The sequence below is a fragment of the Penicillium atrosanguineum genome (genome assembly GCF_028827265.1).
Source record: "Penicillium atrosanguineum strain IBT 20685 chromosome Unknown utg000006l_segment0_segment0, whole genome shotgun sequence".
Lineage (NCBI taxonomy): Eukaryota > Fungi > Ascomycota > Eurotiomycetes > Eurotiales > Aspergillaceae > Penicillium > Penicillium atrosanguineum.
The window spans coordinates 148640-167864 of record NW_026623138.1 but is presented as its reverse complement, the minus strand read 5'-3'; the positions used below and the strand labels follow the sequence as shown (position 1 = coordinate 167864).

General features: G+C 49.4%; 8 protein-coding genes across 8 annotated transcripts; 7 read left to right on the top strand and 1 right to left on the bottom strand.

Moving 5' to 3' along the window:
- Nucleotides 1–155: 155 nt before the first annotated feature.
- Nucleotides 156–1334, top strand: N7443_007164 (uncharacterized protein; the record flags this gene model as incomplete). Its single annotated transcript, XM_056887220.1, has 1 exon — nt 156–1334. One exon carries the CDS (start codon nt 156–158, stop codon nt 1332–1334), a length of 1179 nt encoding a protein of 392 aa, XP_056738911.1.
- Nucleotides 1335–1635: 301 nt separating this feature from the next.
- Nucleotides 1636–4320, bottom strand: N7443_007163 (putative glycosyl hydrolase; the record flags this gene model as incomplete). Its single annotated transcript, XM_056887219.1, has 1 exon — nt 1636–4320. One exon carries the CDS (start codon nt 4318–4320, stop codon nt 1636–1638), a length of 2685 nt encoding a protein of 894 aa, XP_056738910.1.
- Nucleotides 4321–6030: 1710 nt separating this feature from the next.
- N7443_007162 (glycoside hydrolase family 76 protein) lies at nt 6031–7532 on the top strand (the record flags this gene model as incomplete). The annotated part of the gene is made up of 3 exons (XM_056887218.1): nt 6031–6139; nt 6201–6904; nt 6963–7532. 3 exons carry the CDS (start codon nt 6031–6033, stop codon nt 7530–7532), a joined length of 1383 nt encoding a protein of 460 aa, XP_056738909.1.
- Nucleotides 7533–8009: 477 nt separating this feature from the next.
- N7443_007161 (zinc-dependent alcohol dehydrogenase) lies at nt 8010–9277 on the top strand (the record flags this gene model as incomplete). The annotated part of the gene is made up of 4 exons (XM_056887217.1): nt 8010–8130; nt 8186–8476; nt 8529–9101; nt 9159–9277. 4 exons carry the CDS (start codon nt 8010–8012, stop codon nt 9275–9277), a joined length of 1104 nt encoding a protein of 367 aa, XP_056738908.1.
- Nucleotides 9278–10665: 1388 nt separating this feature from the next.
- On the top strand, nt 10666–11895 carry N7443_007160 (phosphatase PAP2 family protein; the record flags this gene model as incomplete). Its single annotated transcript, XM_056887216.1, has 3 exons — nt 10666–10742; nt 10801–11321; nt 11378–11895. 3 exons carry the CDS (start codon nt 10666–10668, stop codon nt 11893–11895), a joined length of 1116 nt encoding a protein of 371 aa, XP_056738907.1.
- A 463-nt stretch (nt 11896–12358) lies between these two features.
- N7443_007159 (SDR family oxidoreductase) lies at nt 12359–13277 on the top strand (the record flags this gene model as incomplete). The annotated part of the gene is made up of 4 exons (XM_056887215.1): nt 12359–12669; nt 12722–12829; nt 12882–13038; nt 13092–13277. The coding sequence occupies 4 exons, from the start codon at nt 12359–12361 to the stop codon at nt 13275–13277; spliced, it is 762 nt and encodes a 253-aa protein (XP_056738906.1).
- A 1228-nt stretch (nt 13278–14505) lies between these two features.
- Nucleotides 14506–16562, top strand: N7443_007158 (glycoside hydrolase family 1 protein; the record flags this gene model as incomplete). Its single annotated transcript, XM_056887214.1, has 4 exons — nt 14506–14675; nt 15008–15459; nt 15514–16421; nt 16476–16562. The coding sequence occupies 4 exons, from the start codon at nt 14506–14508 to the stop codon at nt 16560–16562; spliced, it is 1617 nt and encodes a 538-aa protein (XP_056738905.1).
- Nucleotides 16563–16820: 258 nt separating this feature from the next.
- N7443_007157 (mediator of RNA polymerase II transcription subunit 17) lies at nt 16821–18832 on the top strand (the record flags this gene model as incomplete). Its single annotated transcript, XM_056887213.1, has 2 exons — nt 16821–17089; nt 17149–18832. 2 exons carry the CDS (start codon nt 16821–16823, stop codon nt 18830–18832), a joined length of 1953 nt encoding a protein of 650 aa, XP_056738904.1.
- Between the last annotated feature and the right edge of the window lie 393 nt (nt 18833–19225).

Sequence of the window (19225 nt, the reverse complement as noted above, 5' to 3'; positions counted from 1 at the left end):
CCGTAGCCCAGACAAAGTGAGGGGTAGCCCCAGATAATCGGTTTATTTCTTGAAATCCGGGGAAGCTCCACTGCTCCACCTGGTGATTCATCATGAGTGCATCTGTCACGGTCGCGATGTGACATTTTTCATCCTAAACACTCTATACCTGCAACATGAAACCAACCACGGCTCTCTTTCCTACGTTAGCTGTCGAGCTTATCGAACTCATCGCGAATGACGTCGAAGGGGAAGGTCTACTCGACCTCCGCTTGGCCTGTCGCGAGCTGCAAAAGAAGACGTTCCATTGTTTCGCGCGACGGTTCTTTACTTCCATCAAGACCGACCTCTCCGACGATAGCCTCCAGCGGGTCGACGCTCTCTCACAACACGAGGCCCTCCGACCCTATGTACAAGGCTTAGCTTTTATGCTTCAGAATGGGGTCGGTCGTGGTCTGGTCTTGGACCGTCACCCATGGGGTTCTTTGTCAGCGCCAATGGAGGTTGAGGCGATCCGTCGCCTGCGCGATAACCTCACCAATAAATTAACCAAATGTCGCTCGTTCTTCATTTTCTGTCGATATCCCGAAGGACACCCAGATATGAATCGCGTCACTATAACCGATGCGGTCGCTGTATTCTTTGCCCTCATCGTTGATGCGCAACTACCAGTCTCCTCATTCCATCTGATCTACGCAAATAAATTTTCCCGAACGTTGATTATGGACATGCGCCGTTTGCCTAAATTACTATACCGACAGCCCGAGTTCAAAGTGGTCTGGTCAAATCTACAGAAGTTATCTCTCGAGCAATACCTGACGCTCGACAATTTCGGCTTTCTACTTGAACTGATCCTGAGTGCGCCTAACCTGAGAACACTTCTCCTCAATCTTGGGTCTCACGATTTGGCTTGCGAGTTCATGCATGAGCTAGCTGAAACAGCGATATTTTCTCAACTAAAAGAACTGGCCTTATTCCGAACTTTGGTGAGGGCTCCAGATCTTATCAAAATACTGGGACGTCTGCGCGAGAACCTCTCAACCTTGACATTCTACCACGTCTCATTAGCACAAGATGACAATTGGACCTCTGTGCTCCAGGAGCTCGGTCGAGACTTTGTAGCTCTAACGAGTATCTCCCTATACTATCTATGGACCAATGCATCCAGCAAGGAAGTGCTCTCATTTCCGGATATTCAGAAGGTGCCTATGATCTATGAGTCCTCAGGTCAACGTCTTCATATGCTTTATGCCGAAAAACCGATCAAGAATCCCGCAGTACTCGGTGTAGAGTACTCAGGGTCAAAGGTGCCCCAAGTCTTGAGTTTGTTACAGACTGCAGCCATATATAAGTGAACAGCATTGCGGTTCTGAACGATCTGTAATGATTCTCCTGTCACATTTATCTTAAGTCTATTGGGTGGTATAGAAGCGATCGGCTCCGGAGGGCGAGGGTGAGGCTGGCATCGCGTGAAGGTGTTAGCTCCTCGCCAGTGCCTGGTAGGCTACACGTTCAAATTGAAACTACATGTAGCACATAGTATCATTGAAGTTATCATTTCATTAAGAAGCATACGAATCATTTATCGAACCATCATAGCAACGGTTTAATCACATCGCTTCTTCACGATAAGCAACACTCCTACCTTTGTTTCGCTTACTTAGGGCCCTTCACCACCTGTTTATTCAAGTTCCTTCCAGAAAGCTCAACTGTAATATTGTGCAGTTCACCCTCGAATCTAGCCTTCAAATACAACTTCTCCTTCGGCCAAAGTGTCACGTAGTTCTCTGACCAGAGAATCGGCGTGATTTCCGTACCGTCTGACTTGAGAGCATTCAGTCGTATGAAGACAGCGGGCACTTTGGACTGGTTCTCAAGCAAAATTTCAAATGATTTCCAGCCATTCACGGCTTTGACTTCGCCAATAGAGGGGTTCACGGTGGCTGGTGCCATTTGCTCCAGCCTGGAGAAGTTGGCATAGGTGGTGACTGGGGTATAATACCAGTTAGACTTAGACCGGTCCAAAACATCGGGCTTGGGCGAGAGCCAGTACACGTTTCGGCTCAGCAGGGGTTCCTTTCCCTTCGCATCATACAGCGTTAGGCGCAAAAACGCGACATCCGTGATCTTGTCTATACCACTCACGTCTCGGACTTCTTTTGATGAAAGTGGGCTGGTACGAGTTTTGACCTTATCCCCATAGATCTTCTTTCCGTTGGTATCGATGAGATCAATTGTGATCTCTCGATCTCCTTCCGTCTCCAAAGAATGGTTGATCAGCCAGACTGACTCGTTCTCATAGTCATAAGCTACGTGCTCCTCGCGCGTGCCGACTTGAGTGCCGAAGTAAGCTCCCATGGGACTGAGATAGTGGTCGAAGAGTTGCCAATGCATATTAGGCCAGGCGCTATTCAACATCCAGTAGATCGAGCCGGTCGCTGGTCGCGATGCGTTCTGGCGAGCTGAGTACGCTTCGAACTGCGCACGAGTGGCCTCATAGTCTGCCATCTGACACTTCGCAATGTAGTCATCAACGCTGGTGGGCTTCCCGTATCGAGAGAACAGACCCTCGTTGTATATTTCCCGATTGTAGAATGACGAGACGTTGCTGGACATGTGGTAGAGACCTATGTTCGGCTCCTTCCAGAGCTGATCCATATCGTTCTGGGAAAGGAATTTCTTCAAGCTTCCCATTTCAGGCGTTCCAACACCAGCGCCCAGTTCGGACCCGAACCCAAATGCAGCTCCCTCGTCCTCGCCGTACCAGTAATTGGGCGGCACCCAGTCGTAAGGACCGTCCATCTTCATTCCGGATGGTCCAAGGGCTTCTGGAAACCCACGCATGCTCGCTGATGCAATAACAGGATTACGCCAGTCCATTTTCTTCAGAGCATCCATGTAGGTCGTGGTCGCATGGTCGTTAGGCCAATAGTCTGATCCCACCAGGAATCCGAGCATTGACGGATGAGCCTGCATCATCTCCGCCTCATGAAGCATGGAAGCTCGAGCGATGGGATAGTCGGTCTCTCCCCATTTGACACCATCAGCATCGGAATTATAATCCCAACCTTCCCACTTATCACAGCATTCCCAGCCTGCTAGCACCATAATGCCCATACGGTCAGCGAGCGTGTATAGCTCCGGGTGCTCCTGCTTTCCCTCAAGGCGAACGGTATTGAGTCCCATATGAATCACATATCGAAAAATTTTCTCAACTCTCTTCTCATCAAAGCGCATGAACATGTCTGAGCTATACCCTGCACCCAGAACCTGGAATGGGTGGCCATTAACGCTAAATGCGGTGTCGTTGTATTGATTTACCGTCGACGAGACGTGCCTGATACCGAACTCCTGGAGGGGGGATATATCCGATAGCTCGCCCTCTCCATTCCCTGTGAATATGCCAGCTTGGACGGTATAGAGTGGCTGGAGTCCCCAACTAACGGGCCACCAAATTTGGGGATTCTGAATCGGAACCCTCACTGAGGCGATATTTTGCTCACCAGCCTCGAGTTTGACTCCATATGTTATCGAGCCTGCCTCAGTACCACCCGGACAATGAATCCTTGCTTTCATCGTGACTTGCACGGACGTTGCGGCGTGATTGACAAGCTTGGTCCTCAGAGTTACACTCACCGTGTCACCCATGCCAGGCTTGGTAAAATCAGTGATCACTCGGAATGGAGACATCGAAACAGCGCCCGTCTGTGAAACCTCCACATTGCGCCACAAGCCGGTACCATTGTCAGCTGGGTACGGATTCCAGTCCACAAAGCCCATAGCGAAGTCACGAAGATAGTTCGTGGGATAAGCCCGGATCAGAACACAGTTGATACCATCTTTCACATGGTCTGTCAAATCATAAGTATGACCTCCATACGAGCCCTGTTGCTCTTCACTAGACGCAATAAGGGCACCATTGAAGTAAATGTCCGCTTTCGACGTTATCCCATGCGTCTTCAGTGCGAAGTAATTCTCGGATTTCGGATGAAGTGTAATCTCTTGGCGATATATCCAGGGTGCTTTGAAGATTGCTTGCCCTGCGAGTTTCTCCATATGGTTGGAATAGAAAATGTCGTCTTCCTTGTACACTTCGTTCTGGATCAATCCAGCCATAACGGTTCCGCGGGAGCTCACCGAGTACCATGTACCGGTTTGAGCCCCCGGCTTCGATAAGGCGGACAAGTCGCCATCTACACGGGTGGCGGACTGGAGACTCCATCCTGGAATGACTGCTGTATCACCTGGCGATGAGACAAGGGCTTCTGGCTTGCCGTTTGCTGTGTGCACCCCGGCCAGCACCACTGACAGGGCACAGAGTCGGTGTATAAATGCACGCATGGGGATAGTTTATTACTGAGAGTTAATCGGTTTGGTTAGTTTGGCTGTTAACAGCACAGGTTTATCATATAAGTATTATTGTTGATCTCTGCGTGTCAGATGAAGTGAAGTTGCAATGAAGAGCAGCGATCAGAAGAGGGGGTTCTACGACCGTAGTAGATTGAAGGTTTAAAATGTAGAAACCTTCTCAGTCAGGACTAGTAAAGTCGGTGATCCCGGTAAACCGTAGGATTTTCCCCGGTTAGCCGTAGGATAAGCCAGGAATTTCCTGTTTGGGCGACTGGATCGGTGCCGCAAAGCCCTTGACAGGGGCCCCGGTCTCTAGTCGGACCCCAACGTGGCGCCGATCAATAAATCAAGTTTGGTCGAGCTTAAGGAAATCGGCAATTATTCACGCCTACCAGTCAATCAGCTTTCCGTATAAAAGATACTACGCAGAATAACGTTGACCCAGGGAAAACAATATGTACTTGCTCATGTTAGGTGGCTTATGTCGCGAAATAGAGCAGCTGCGCCCAAGTACCTAAGCACCACAGAACCTGCCTAGATATGAGATTCACTGTTACAGAATTGAATGAAGAGGCTTATAGGTTTATGTATTTCTTTGCGACAACAGAACTGGTTTAAAGAAAATATGAAAATGACCTGAAAAATGTGTTGTTGCCCGAATAACCAGGTGTCGAAAATAAGTTAGTAACTTTAAATTTTATAACTACAAAAGACTTGACGAAGAATTGGTTTCAAGTCCTGTGGAATTCTCAAGTGGTCTTTTTATTTCCATAGTTCAATTTATATCCTTTCCCTTGGTACGGAGTCTCAACGTTGTTCCAAGGTCGACACGGCGCCTTCCATGCAGGGACCCATGTTTGCCATGGACACGTTTTATCATCAACTAAGGTACACCTGAAGCAGACGACAATTCCATTATACCCCCTTACAAGGCCTTTAACTCGTCAGTCAGGAGCGGAGAAAGGACGAGGCCTAGGATTTTGACCTCTCCCTGCCGGAAAGGGATAGAGGTTACAACATCGGCATGCGTCGATAGTTGCATCCCGTTTGTTTTCGGCGACAAACCGCTCCCGCATCGACTCCAGTTTAGCCTTAGCAAGATTGATCTATTGGCTCACATACTCACACTTCTCTTCTTGCGGCCCTGAACAGATCGTCCACCTCTGTTTGACAGCTCCTCGCCCGCATTCCTCGCCGATCCCTATCGTGGACCGAAAGGCTTCAGAACCATGGATCGAACCATCGGTATCAGGTCCAAGGTTGCACTTTCAGCTTACCACAGCCTTCTTCCGGCGGCAATGATAGGATACGGCAATTAAAATGCTTCTTGCGGCCGAGTATTGTCCCTTTTGCCCCATTTCCTCCTGTCTAGGGCAAGGTGATTCGAGGGATACACGCCTTGTTACCATGCCAGCACTCCTGGTGTTGAGGAATGCGCTGAATTGATCCACGTAGCCCCTCTCACTATTCCTCATGGCGCTGACGTTACGCCTTGGAACTCTTCTTCCTCTTTGTCTCTTCTTCTGCCTGGAAATGCCTGGTCGTCACAACTAGCAGCATCAAACAGGTTACCAAGCATCAATCTTTGCGCAAGAAGAACTCCCTCTTATCTTGAAGTCTCACCAAGCATCAACATAATCGGCACTCGCGGGGCGCATGGAATTGACCTTTCCTTGTTGATTTACGACTAAATCGCCCATCATGCGCCTGACTGGACGGGCATCCCGCTCCTCATGGGCGGGTCTCCTGACGGCCACCTTTATGGGCTTACAGGTAGTTGGGGCTGTTGAGTTGGATCTCGATGATGAGCGTATGTGCGATGCGGTATTACACACTTTGTGATCGGTAGCTAATGGATATCACGATCACAGTCTCCATCAAGAAGGCTGCGAAACAAGTCGCGAACAACATGATGACTTATTACACCGGTATGAATCCCGGCGATAACCCGGGTAACCTGCCCGATCCATATTACTGGTGGGAGGCCGGTGCTATGTTCAACGCATTGATCGACTACTGGTACTACACCGGCGACACGAAATGGGTCGATATCACCACTCAGGGTATGCTGTGGCAGGCAGGTGATAATTATGCCTTTATGCCTAGCAACCAGAGTAAGACAGAAGGAAATGATGATCAAGCATTTTGGGGATTCGCTGCGATGTCTGCTGCCGAGCGCAATTTCCCCAACCCTCCCAGCGGCCAGCCTCAATGGCTCGAAATGGCTCAGGCTGTTTTCAATACTCAGGCATCACGATGGGACCCCGGTACATGTGGCGGTGGACTGCGTTGGCAGATCTTCACCTGGAACAACGGCTACAGCTACAAGAACACCATCTCGACGGGTGGCTTTTTCAACATCGCTGCGCGCCTGCACAAGTATACCGGCAACCAAACGTACGCTGATTGGGCAGAGAAAGCCTGGGACTGGACCAGACAAGTCGGTTTCATGACCGACGAGTATCATTTCTGGGATGGCGCAAGCGATCTGACTGATTGCCAAGAGATGAACAAAATCGAGTGGACATACAACAATGGCGTCTACTTGCTCGGCGCAGCCAACATGTACAACGCAGTAAGTATTGCACAGCCTATTTTGACTTTCCTTAGATCATGAGCTAACTCTCCACCAGACAGAAGATCCCAAGTGGAAGGAACGGGTGCAGAAGGTCCTCGATGCTTCTGACATCTTCTTCGCAACGAACCCTGAAAACGTCATGTACGAGCGTGCCTGTGAGACGGTAAATACATGCATGGTGGATCAGCGCTCGTTCAAGGGCTATCTCGCACGATGGATGGCTGCCACCACTCAGATGGCACCATTTACCTACGATCAAATTATGCCCAAGCTAAAGGCTACCGCTAAGGCAGTAGCCAAGAGCTGCACTGGTGGCAGTGATGGGACAACCTGCGGCCTGAAATGGACAGAGCAGAAATGGGACAACACCAAAGACTTCGGTCAACAGATGGCTTCCCTTGATGTGATTCAGTCTAACCTCATCAACAAGGTGGCTCCGCCAGTTACCGATGATAACGGCGGTACTAGCAAGGGAAATCCTAATGCCGGTGGGAAGCCCCAACAGCCAAAGCCAAAAGCCTTGTCATTCTCAATCACGACCGCGGACAGGGCAGGTGCTGGTATCTTGACAGCAATGACGATGGTCCTGATTGGTGGATCGTGTGGCTGGATGGTCTGGGATTGATTTATTTTCTTTTTATCGTGATGTGCTCAGTGCTGAGGGTGCTTCGTTTCATTGCTGGGCGTGGATTGGAGTTTCTGTGAATAGCGATTGAATACATAATTCCGTTCTATTGTTGACACGTCTCAATCCTGAAACTTCACGAGTAACCAACAGAGTAGCCGTTGGGTCATAGATAATCTTACAGCTCTCCGCCGGCTATATGGAGAATGTACTTCCCCACTTTTTCGATGAAGGGGAGCCCCGTTTTCATTGCGCCGAAGAAGAGGGGCTACCTAAATATGCCAACGGATTCATGATAGCATCCCACGTCTAAAAAGAGGGGTTGCAGCTGCAGCGGACATATTCCGCCGCCAACCTCGGTGCTGGATCGGTTATGCCCCGAGATTCATATACCCCCTCTTGTCTTAGGAAGTGATACCATCACTCCAACCTCGCTGGTCAATATTTAGCAAGAGCATAAACAACAAACAGAACACAATGGGTTCAGTGACAGAGATGCCGGATTATGAGATTCCTACTCACTGTAAGGCTGGCGTGGTCGTCAATGAAGGACCAGATTTCCATGTCGAGGTGCAAATGGTGCCAGTCCCTGAGCCAGGTAAATTTGCAGATCAGGTTTATTTCCCGAAACAGTCACTGAGACCTTCATATAGGACCTGATGACATCTTGTTGCGATTGAACTTCACGGGCCTTTGCTCGTCCGACATCCACATGATGCAAGGTGATCTAGGTACGCCACCTATGTCAACTTTTGGGGTTCGATCACCGGGTCATGAAGGTGCGGGAGTCGTTGTCAAAGTTGGTGCCAATGTGAAGACCTTCAAGCTGGGTGACAGAGCTGGTATCAAACCTCTCACAGACACATGTCATGCCTGCCATCTGTGCTGGGACGACAAGGAGTGTTACTGCAAAAAGGCTATTCACACCGGACTCATGACTGCTGGTTAGTTATTATTGTTAAACATTTCCTAGGATCGGGGTCTCACTTCTGTTAGGAACCTACCAGCAGTATCTTGTCTCCCCTGCCCGGTACGCGTCTCCAATTCCCGATGGAGTGCCCGATGAGATTGCCGCCCCTATAATGTGCAGCGCAAGCACAATCTACCGATCGATCGTTGAATCCAATCTCAAGGCTGGCTCTTGGGTATGTTTCCCGGGTGGTGGAGGTGGTGTTGGAATACAGGGCGTGCAGCTAGCCAAGGCCTTTGGGATGCGCCCTATCGTGGTTGATACTGGGGCCGATAAACGCAAGTTGGCGATCGAGATGGGAGCTGAAGCCTTTGTTGATTTTCAGGAGTCAGAGGACCCTTCCCAGTCTGTAATTGATATTGCAGATGGTGTTGGAGTCCATGGCGTATTCGTCACTGCTCCGGCCGCATACAAAACTGCTACCTCCTACGTCGGAGATCGAGTCGGGTCCATAGTGATGTGTATTGGATTACCGCCAAAGGGGTCGATGATCCTTGGGACCGACCCTTGTGAGTACATATTCAAGAACCTCAGCATCAAGGGGACCTTGGTGGGCAGCCGCCGTGACACGGCAGCTGCTCTAGATTTTGCCAGAAGAGGTAAGCCCATTAACAGATCTTAGAAAGTCCGGACACCGTTTGCTAATGACTAGAAAGGCATGCTTCGCCAAATCAGCGAAGTCTACCCCATAAACCGATTGCCCGAAGCCGTGGAAAAATTGCGCCGAGGACAAGTTGCCGGTCGCATTGTGATCAATTTCAACTGGGAAGAGTAAATTTCCCGGAATGCGTCCTTTTCTTCCTTTTTCCTAGCGAGCGAATCACACACGATGATGTATGCAAGAGCAGAGAAAGATAAATAAGATTCAAAATCCAAGCCCTTGAAATTGGGAGGGGCAAAAAAATGGACTCGCGGGGAATCGAACCCCGGACCACTCCCATGCTAAGGGAGTATTATACCACTAAACCACAAGCCCAATAGATAAGAAATAATTTAAACTCATGTATTAATAATGAAAAGAATGTTTTCCCTTTTTTCCATGTACTGCCGTTCCTCATCGGGTTCCCAGAGGTAATGGCGCTCTTTCAATCTTCCAAGTGCATGGCCAATCAATAGCCCAACAAATGGGCACTAGGGCCTTCAAATGAATAGTTCTACGTCTTCTACTCTCTCCGCTGCCAAAGAGGGCCACATGGTAGGTATTTTGTTCCCATTTAATATTTAATGAGCGAGTGAGAACTATACGTATATATATCGCCTTAAGCACTACTCTTGCAGTTGTATGAATCAGAAATCCGCCTGAGGATAAGTTCGAGTTATTTTCTGGCTTTCCAAATACACCGGAAACATTAGCATAGTTCATTTTGACTGTACTGTACCTCTCCAGCGTCTTTGTGAAGCCTCGGGTGGTTCTCACGGGTGCCTGTTCCTTGCGCCCGACGAGACCAAAATTCATCACTAGGACCACCTGGGCAAGTTGGAAGTGGATGGTGGAATGACTGTATAGGAAGGCAAATATGGAGTAATCTTAAGAAGACCTCTGGATTTTACGAGCTGTGTCTTAAATACTTGTAAGGATATTATTGTTATTTACAATCAGGGGAGCTTATACAAGGCAATCTAGGTGCGGGGCGTTCACTAGTTTCACTAGTTGCGATCGTGACGAGTGCCCAGACCAGGTACACCCCGATCGTATAAATGATCGTTCCTATGAGGACGTAGAGAACTGGCCTGGGACTCATCGTGCTGGATCAGAATCAAGTGATTCTATCGTAAATTCAAATAGATGCAGATACAGGTGCACAGGCAGCCAGATACCCCGTTGAATGATCGAGCGCCTGTCCAGTTGCCAAGTTGGGATTAAACTCTGAACATGCGCACAGCCACTAAGCGTTTGGCAGTGACGTTCTGTCCCTGAATTTAGTCTTAGTCCTGTGATCCCATGTTCCTCCTTTCGCTTCTATGTCTGCGTTGACCAATTTCCTCGTTTGTATTGAAAGGGGCGCAAAACCCACCGTTTCAAGCTTCAAGGGATCATTGCCTAGCGCCGATCAAGCACGCGGTGTTGGCTGTCCGTCGTCAGTTCGCAGCTGGTGAAATAATCCCATACAAGGCCGTTGTCCCGACCAGGTACATTCCATAACACTCTGCGCGCCCACCGGGATGTCGCCCAAGGACGCGATTGCGCATATCTCGAAGCTGCTGGTGTTGTCCTACGTTGTCGACTGGGTGTTCATTGTGTACGTCCACCCGCGACTTGTTTCCCCCCATCAACTAACTTTGGAATCTTGAACCCAGCGGCCTCGCATTGATCGGATATGGCTTTTCCAAGGTCACACCAAATCACCACCCCTTTTCCCTCGCCGACCCAAGCATCTCCTTTCCTTATATGGAGAACGAGACCGTGACGACCGAAACTTTGGTCCTGGTTGGACTCTTTGCACCGGCTGTGATTGTCCTTCTCGGAGCATTCGCGCTCGTCCCCGGGACTGCCGTCGATAATGGAGCTAAGTCCTCCAAGTCGCAATTGATTCGTCGCAAAATATGGGAGTGGAATGCTGGCTGGCTGGGTCTTGCTTTGGCGCTAGCAGCCGCCTGGACGTCCACAGAAGGACTCAAGAGTCTCGTCGGAAAACCTCGCCCTGATCTGCTGGCGCGTTGCAACCCCGATGTGAGCGACATTGCTTCTCATGTGGTCGGTGGACTCGGTGAGAGTTTGAAAGGCGCCGCAGTGCTTGTCGATTGGACAATCTGCCGGGTTCAGTCTGATCTGGTGCGCGTCGATGCATTTTCAAGTTTCCCTAGCGGCCACTCTTCCTGTATGTCCTAAACTACACCTGGTTGGCTATGGCTCACTGACCGACTCCTTTTGCAGTCTCTTTCGCCGGTTTGGGCTACCTGACCCTCTGGCTGGCCTCGAAGTTCTCCGTCACCTTCCCTTACTTACCGCAATACCCGATCGAAGGTCGTGACTTCAGCGATGATCGTTCTTCCGTCCGTATGCGTGGCGCGGCTCCTCCAGTCCTGTTGATGATCTTGGCTTTTGTGCCCACAGCCACGGCCTGCTTTATTGCCGCCTCTCGGTGGATGGACTACAGGCACCACGGGTTCGATATCCTTTTCGGTTCTGCCCTTGGTATATTCTTTGCTTATATTGGCTTCCGCATGTACCATCTCCCGATCCAACGCGGAGCGGGCTGGGCTTGGGGACCTCGGGGCCCTCGAAGGGCTTTCCTTCGCGGCATTGGGTTCCCTAGTTCACTAGGCGTCGATAGTTGGACGTATACACGGAAGACTGACGAGGTGCGCAACGGCTTCCGCCTCGAAACGGATGTTGAAAATGTTCCGATGCGGGACCGAGCGGAGCGAGGTCCTACGGATGACAGCTTTTGATCTCGAGCTCACTAGCCCTTCCACGGAACTCTCAGCACAAATACATTAATCGACCATATAATAATTGTCATCAGCGGATGGCAACATCACTTTGCAAAAGATGTCTTATTTCATGTCAATATATCCACCTGTCTCTGTTCGACTCTGAACGTCACTTCTTGCAAATAAACCGGTTTCTTATTCTCCCAAGCACTGCAGCACTTTCTCGTGTATAACTCGTTAGTATAAACTACAATTGCACTATTTCGAAGCTTCGGGAACTTCTCCGATGCGAGGTGTTAGATTACAAATTGCATCTAGAAGGCCTCAGGTGGCTGAGAACGGACTTAAGACATAACGCGGAGATTACGTCGTTCCACGGCAGACGAACCCACTATTTATAAGAGTAAGCAGCTCTCGCCACCCTCGCAACACGATCTTCAAACATCCAACATTGAAACAAACTTGGTTCAAACAAAAGGCTATGGCTTCATATCTGGTTACCGGCTCATCCCGCGGCCTCGGTCTGGCGCTCGTTTCCCGATTGGCCTCACTGCCAAAATCCGAAGTCGCGCGCATCATCGCAACCGCGCGCCAAGACAACTCGTCTCAGCTGAAGGAGATCGTGAGCGCCTCATCGGGACGCGTTGAATTCGTCAAACTGGATGTCACCGACAAGGCCAGCGTTGAGGAGGCTATCAAGTCGGTAGAGCAAAAATTGCAAGGCAAGGGGCTTGACTACCTCATTAACAATGCAGGCGTGATGGATTCGTCCAAGAATGGGCTGGAGGGGATGTAAGCGAATCGAGAAATCTGTCTAAATCTTCTTCTAATACGGTTAACCTAGGGATAATCTGAATGAAATATTCAACACGAATGTCACTGCAGTTCACCTGGTCTCGCAAGCCTTCCTGCCTCTTCTTCGGAAGGGACAAAAGAAGGTTGTTATCAACATGTGAGTGCCAGTTACCATATGGCTATCATGATGCCAGCTAATAGGCTTGCAGATCGACTACTTTAGGCTCCATTGCCACGGCCAAAGTTTACGCACAGGGACGTTGTCCCGCCTATAAGATCTCCAAAGCTGCATTGAACATGCTTAATGTACAATATGCCCAAGATTATGCGGAGGAAGGCTTCACTTTTCTCGCTGTTAGTCCAGGTGTGAGTATAAAGAGCCTCTGTAGTCCTCTGGTTGTGTTTGCTAACTTATTCAGTGGCTGCGCACCGACCTCGGAAGCTCTTACGCAGATCTCCCCGTTGAGACTGGCGCGGAGAAAGTAATCGATATTGTGCAGAAGGCAACCCCTGAGCAGAATGGAAAGTTTGTAAACATCCATGTTCCCGGATGGGAGGAGGCAGAAGGAAACAATCAGTATCCTGGAGGCGAAGTTCCTTGGTAAATGAGATGCTAATGGCGGCCATCAATCATCCTGCCCGATCTGAATTACCTTTCAAGTACTTACAACTTCCTGGATGGATACCAATTGAACAGCTTCCCCATTAAGAACTTTAGCAGATTAATTTTAGCTCGATCTCTGCTGCTTTTGGTGTTCCTATCTTCTCTTCCGCCTCTGAAGTTACTCCCCTGGTACGAGCTTATGCTGCTCGAAAAACTGGATCTGGTGTCAACATGCTGCTATGTTGTTTTGTGGACAGCATGAATCGGCTGCAATCTTGCTTAGCACGGGCGTGTCTGTGATGATCATGGATAGCTGGCTGGCTGCGTAGGTGAAAGGGCGCGTTGGGACGTTTTTTTATTAATTTCACTCTCGACAGCTGGCTATTGACCAGATGATTCAACCATAGGAAATAAATAATCTTCGTATTATTCTAGTGACTCAAAAGAAGAAATCATGCAGCTTTAATGTATTTCTTGTGTCATCCTACCCAATTGCTGAGGATATGAAAAGTACTAAAGCCTACATTAAATGGACTCATCCCAGCCCAAAAGGCCAGCGATGATTCATCGCATTTAGGAACTTCTTGTATCAGCAATAGTGTGAAGAGCTGCAGGGAGCGTAGAATATTAGAGACCTCGAACGAGCCTGCCTTTGCTCCAGTAAGGCAAGAATATGGCCTCCCTGACAGATTCGAAGATTTGAAGTGCTCTTTAATCTATACTCGACAAAAGTTCGTTGTTTTTCGGGGAAGTTCCGGGACTGAAATTCAGTCAAATGAACGGAAGAATCCACCTTGAGGCAGCGATACTCGGAATTCCCGACCTCATGAATGCCAAGAGTTTAAGAAATTGCAAAGTTCCGCGTGTGGGGATCATCATCTTGGGAAATCCGCATTAATGCGCACCATTCACAAATGCGGGGAAATTTGTTTCCCCGATGCAGCTCTGCATTTTTCCCCGATGTGGGGTAATGTAGCTATTTTCCCGAAGTGCTACGTAACGAGGCTGCTTTGAGCTGCCGATCTATACTCTCGGAAGCCAATTCAGAACTTGAACGGCTCTGCCCGCCTCGCAATTCCAAGGCTCTAGTAAACCGACATTTAACCGAAAATTTACTACATCATGCTTGCGGGGGTGGGGCGTCATGGACTAGGAGTGAACCAAGGATTTCGAAAAATTATTAAAGGGCGCCAGGCACCGAAAGAATAAACTATACAACGTAAATAAAAATGATGCTAGGCACAACTGTCTGTCTCACTGGCCTGATTGTGGCCGCTGGGGCACAGGAGGCTTTCCTCACAACCACCGGCAACTCAGCGCGTCCTCAGTGCACCAAAGCAGCTGCATCGCCAAGCTATTATTTCCAGCCATTTTCATACACCCTCAATGCGACAGTTCGGTAAGTGGCCCTCGTAATTCACACTTCCCCGCTTATGTCTTAGATATGCAACTTCGATGCCTCCTCCAACGTCGACTAGGTCGTATGGACCAGGTTACACAGATGCAGCAAAACATTTGACATCGTTATCGACATCGACATGGGGAAGTTGGCTTCCAGGTCATTCAAAAATCAGTGCCACTGATACTGCTGATCCATATGGACAGGCAGCATGGTCATCAATGTGGCTCGAGGCGGATCTACATAATTACGTTCGTGATTCTCTCTGAACCTGCATAAGCGTATACTCATACCTTCCAGACAACGACCGGCTTATATTCCACCACTATCAGCCCTACTCCGGTCCCAAGCAGCGAGTTGGTGTTGCCTCCGAGCGATTATTTTGTCCCGGAGGACTGCTATGATTTCCCAGACGGCTTTGTGTTTGGCGTTGCCGGAAGTGCTGCTCAGATCGAAGGAGCTGTCGCCCTTGAGGGTCGCTCTCCATCTTTACTGGAAAAATTGGTCCCTGACAGCGAACCCAAGGACTACATCACCAACGAAAATTACTTCCTGTACAAGCAGGACATTGAGCGCATGGCGGCCATGGGAGTCGAGTACTACAGCTTCACGATCCCATGGACCCGTATTTTGCCATTTGTCTTGCCCGGAACACCAGTCAACAAGCAGGCAATTGACCACTACGATGATTTGATTGACACCGTTCTCAAGGCTGGCATGCAGCCGATTGTCACCATGCTACACTTTGACAGTCCTCTGATGTTCATCGCGAGTGATAACATGAGTAAGTCTTTCTTTACGTGCACGGCAAGGTACCGAAGGTTCTAAATCTCTGCAGCGAGACACCCAGATATCGGGTACAACAATGCCGGCTATCAGAATTCGACTTTCGTAGACGCCTTCGTGAACTACGGAAAGATTCTCCTAGCTCACTATGCCGAAAAGGTGCCGATTTGGATAACCTTCAACGAACCTTTGCTCTACGCCTTCAATTTCCAAGGTGTTGATAATGTTGTTCATGCTCATGCTGAAATGTACCACTTCTATCACGATATTCTAAAAGGAACTGGCCGAATGGGTATTAAGTTCAATGATAACTTTGGCGTGCCAAAAAACCCCCACAACGCCTCACACGTGGAAGCGGCCAACAGATTCCAAGAAATGCAGCTAGGATTCTTCGCTAATCCTATCTTCCTCGGAAAACAATACCCAGAGTCTGTTTTGAAGACCATGCCAGGTGCCAGGCCGCTGAATCATACGGAGCTGGAGTATATCAATGGAACCTCAGATTTCTTTGGTATTGATCCATATACTGCAACAGTCGTTTCACCGGCCGACGAGGGTATTGAAGCTTGTGCCGGAAACCACTCGGCCTCCAACTCTCTGTTCCCCTTCTGCGTCAACCAGGAGACCAAGAACACATTTGGCTGGAACATAGGCTATAGGTCAGTCAGTTATGTCTACATAACGCCTACCTACTTCCGGGAATATCTATTCTACCTGTGGAATACCTTCAAGACCCCCGTGTTTGTGAGCGAGTTTGGATTCCCGGTTTATGGAGAAGCGGACAAAGAGCTATCAGATCAGCTCTTTGACTCACCTCGAAGTGTTTACTACGCCTCTTTTATGCAGGAAATCCTGAAATCTATCTATGAAGACGGAGTACACGTTATGGGAGCATTGGCCTGGAGCTTTATGGACAATTGGGAGTTTGGCGATTACTCCGCTCAGTTCGGAATTCAGAAGGTGTGTTTCACTATCAAGTCGCAATCAACAGTATCTAAGCTAACAATTTCACAGGTGAATCGAACTACCCAGCAAAGGTATTACAAGAAGAGTTTCTTCGATCTTGTGGACTTTGTCAAGACCCGCCAGCGCTCTCATTAGTGAAATAAATTCAGGCTATAGGGCAGTCACCTTACTGCACAAAGCATTAGAATATCAAATGGATTTTGAACGATAGTGTATTTTTGATCTCATAGTTGAAAAGTGAAAGAACCAAGAAACTAAGAAAGTGCGATTAAACGCCGATCGTCGCTGTTATCGCCGAGTCACGTGCAGACCAGCACCGCGGGCCAGGTCGTCCTTGAATCTCTTCGACTGTCATTCTGGAGCGCAGCTGGGGGAATATTGCCTACGAATACCATGGCCGATTCCTTCACCCTCCCCCTGCGCCCGGTTGTGGAGCAGCAAAACCGCCCCGACACTCTCCCCGTGGAGATCGCCCAGATCAACAGCCAGTGGGGTTCCTTTCGCGATGTGAACGAGGAAGTCCTTCGCGCGAAAATTGCCGAGGAGGAAGCTCGAGACGGTGCGCTATCTGAGGATGGCGAAGGGGAGTCCTCTGATGTCGACACGACTGAGCGCCTCGAGCAGCTGTACAAGCGGCGTGCCGACATCACTCAATTCGCCATGTCCGTTGTCATTTCGCCATTGAATATCTTGAGGACGTGATCGCTGACCGAATGACCAGGCAATCTCACATGGAGACCACGTTTGCTCTCGACTTCGTCTCCTTGTTGCTATCTAAGCATGCTCCACGCCAGGCCGAAACCTCCATGTCCGCGTACTTGAAGCAAATCGCACCTGTCGGTTCCCTCCATTCCGAAGTCGTCAACCCTCCCCCGAAACCCGAATCGGCTTCGAAAGATGTTTCGACTGTATCGAGAGGATGGAGGACACAGAACTTCAATTCGGCGGCCAACAAGCTGTTAACTACCTCCACGAGACTTGAAGGTGAAATCACGTCAGAGACACGATACTGGAATGAGGTTCTGGCTATCAAAGAGAATGGCTGGAAGGTCTGCAGATTGCCTCGTGAAAGGCAAGCGTTGGGTGTTCAGTACGGATTCCTGGAAGCCACGCCAGTTTTCCGCGACCGTGGACTTGCTTCCCTTCGACGGGCCGAGAATGGAAGCTTGATCCTGGACAAGGGCTTGATACCTTCTGGGTCACGTTTCGTCCGAGTTCATGTGAAGCAAGGGTCTAATGTCTTTACAAGCTCGAATCCGACTGAATCTACCTCGCCTGATGTTGAAACGATCGAGCAACGCATTCTCCAGGCGCGCGACTCCGTGTTTGAGGAAGAGCTGTTCCACGAACTAGTTCGGGAGGCCCGGTCTATGGCAAGCTCCGGCGTCACAACACGTGAGAATCTCATTCGAATCCCCGCCTCTGACGAAATGGAGATCCAGTTGGAATTGGTGGACAGCAACGACGACAGCCTCCAGTCCGATCAAAACTCCCCCCAGCGAGACAGCCTTCTCGCGGACGGTCTGGCACACTCAATCCGCCTCCTTCTCGCATTTGCCCATCGCCAGAATATGCATCGACGAACCCAAATGCCGCCGCCGCTTACTTCCAAGAAGCGACACACTCCTGAATACCATCTCCTTCGGCCCGCATTAGCTTATCTGCAGCACTTATCGAGCGTCAAATGGTTGGAATCATACTTCAGTGATATATTTGGTGTTTTGCGATCGTCTGGATTGGAACCTGCGGAATATATTTCGGACACATTCTCGACCTGGAAACAGATCTCTCTGTCTCCTGTAGCGCCTAGGGTTGAGGCTCTTGTTGAGAAATTCCTGAGGCCAATCCAGTCGGTTTTCCGAGGTCAGCTCCTCACGCCAAATGGCTCTTTCGCTGTTACAATTCAGACCAATTTATCAGGACCGCCATTCGGTACCTTTTTTGACGTCTCGTTCGATCTGCCAACAGTCTCCGACCTCAAGTCTCCTGGCCGTCTTGGGATGAGAGATGAAGTCGAGTCCGCCATCACTCATCTACTCCTTCTCGATGTCGTTTCTAATATCGCATCCAAAGAACTCCCAGCAAAGAAAGCAGAGAGCCCTGAACCGACAGGCTCTAGGAAGTGCAAATGGGATGCAGTTTATCCTCACCTGGGAGAACTTCTGCTGAGCTCAGAAAACCCCGAAAAGCACAAGAAGATGAAAGTTTCCCTAACTCGGTCCGGGTTGGGTCTCTCGAGTTATGTTGTACGCAGTATTGATGGTGTTGGACGAGGTGCCCAAGAACGCCCGTCTCTCCATTCCCAGCCTTCTACATGGAAATCACCCTCAATTTCGGCTAGCACTCCCGACAATGGGTCTTCCATGATGAACTTCATTGTTGCTCAGGCGTCTCACGATGAGTAAAAGGAGCCGAGCATGATCGGGCCGAACACTCCACTCCTTTGCCGACCTGAACCAGTTTCGGCTCATTGACCCACATCAATTGGGCTTGTGGTTTAGTGGTATAATACTCCCTTAGCATGGGAGTGGTCCGGGGTTCGATTCCCCGCGAGTCCATCTTTTTGCCATTGTCTTTTTCCTACTCAAGATCGAGGTGTGTGCTATCGTGGTCGAAAGCGCATCGGAGAGGCATCCCGAGTGGGGCCCTCCAAAAAGATTTTCTCCAAATTTTTGGCGCATTGAAAAGGCGTCAGAATGATAGATACCCTATGTTACCAAGGCTGAATAAACGCAGTCTAATGAAAGTTACTTTCATGTTGATTGTTGATGTTTCCTCTTATGTACCATACCAACATA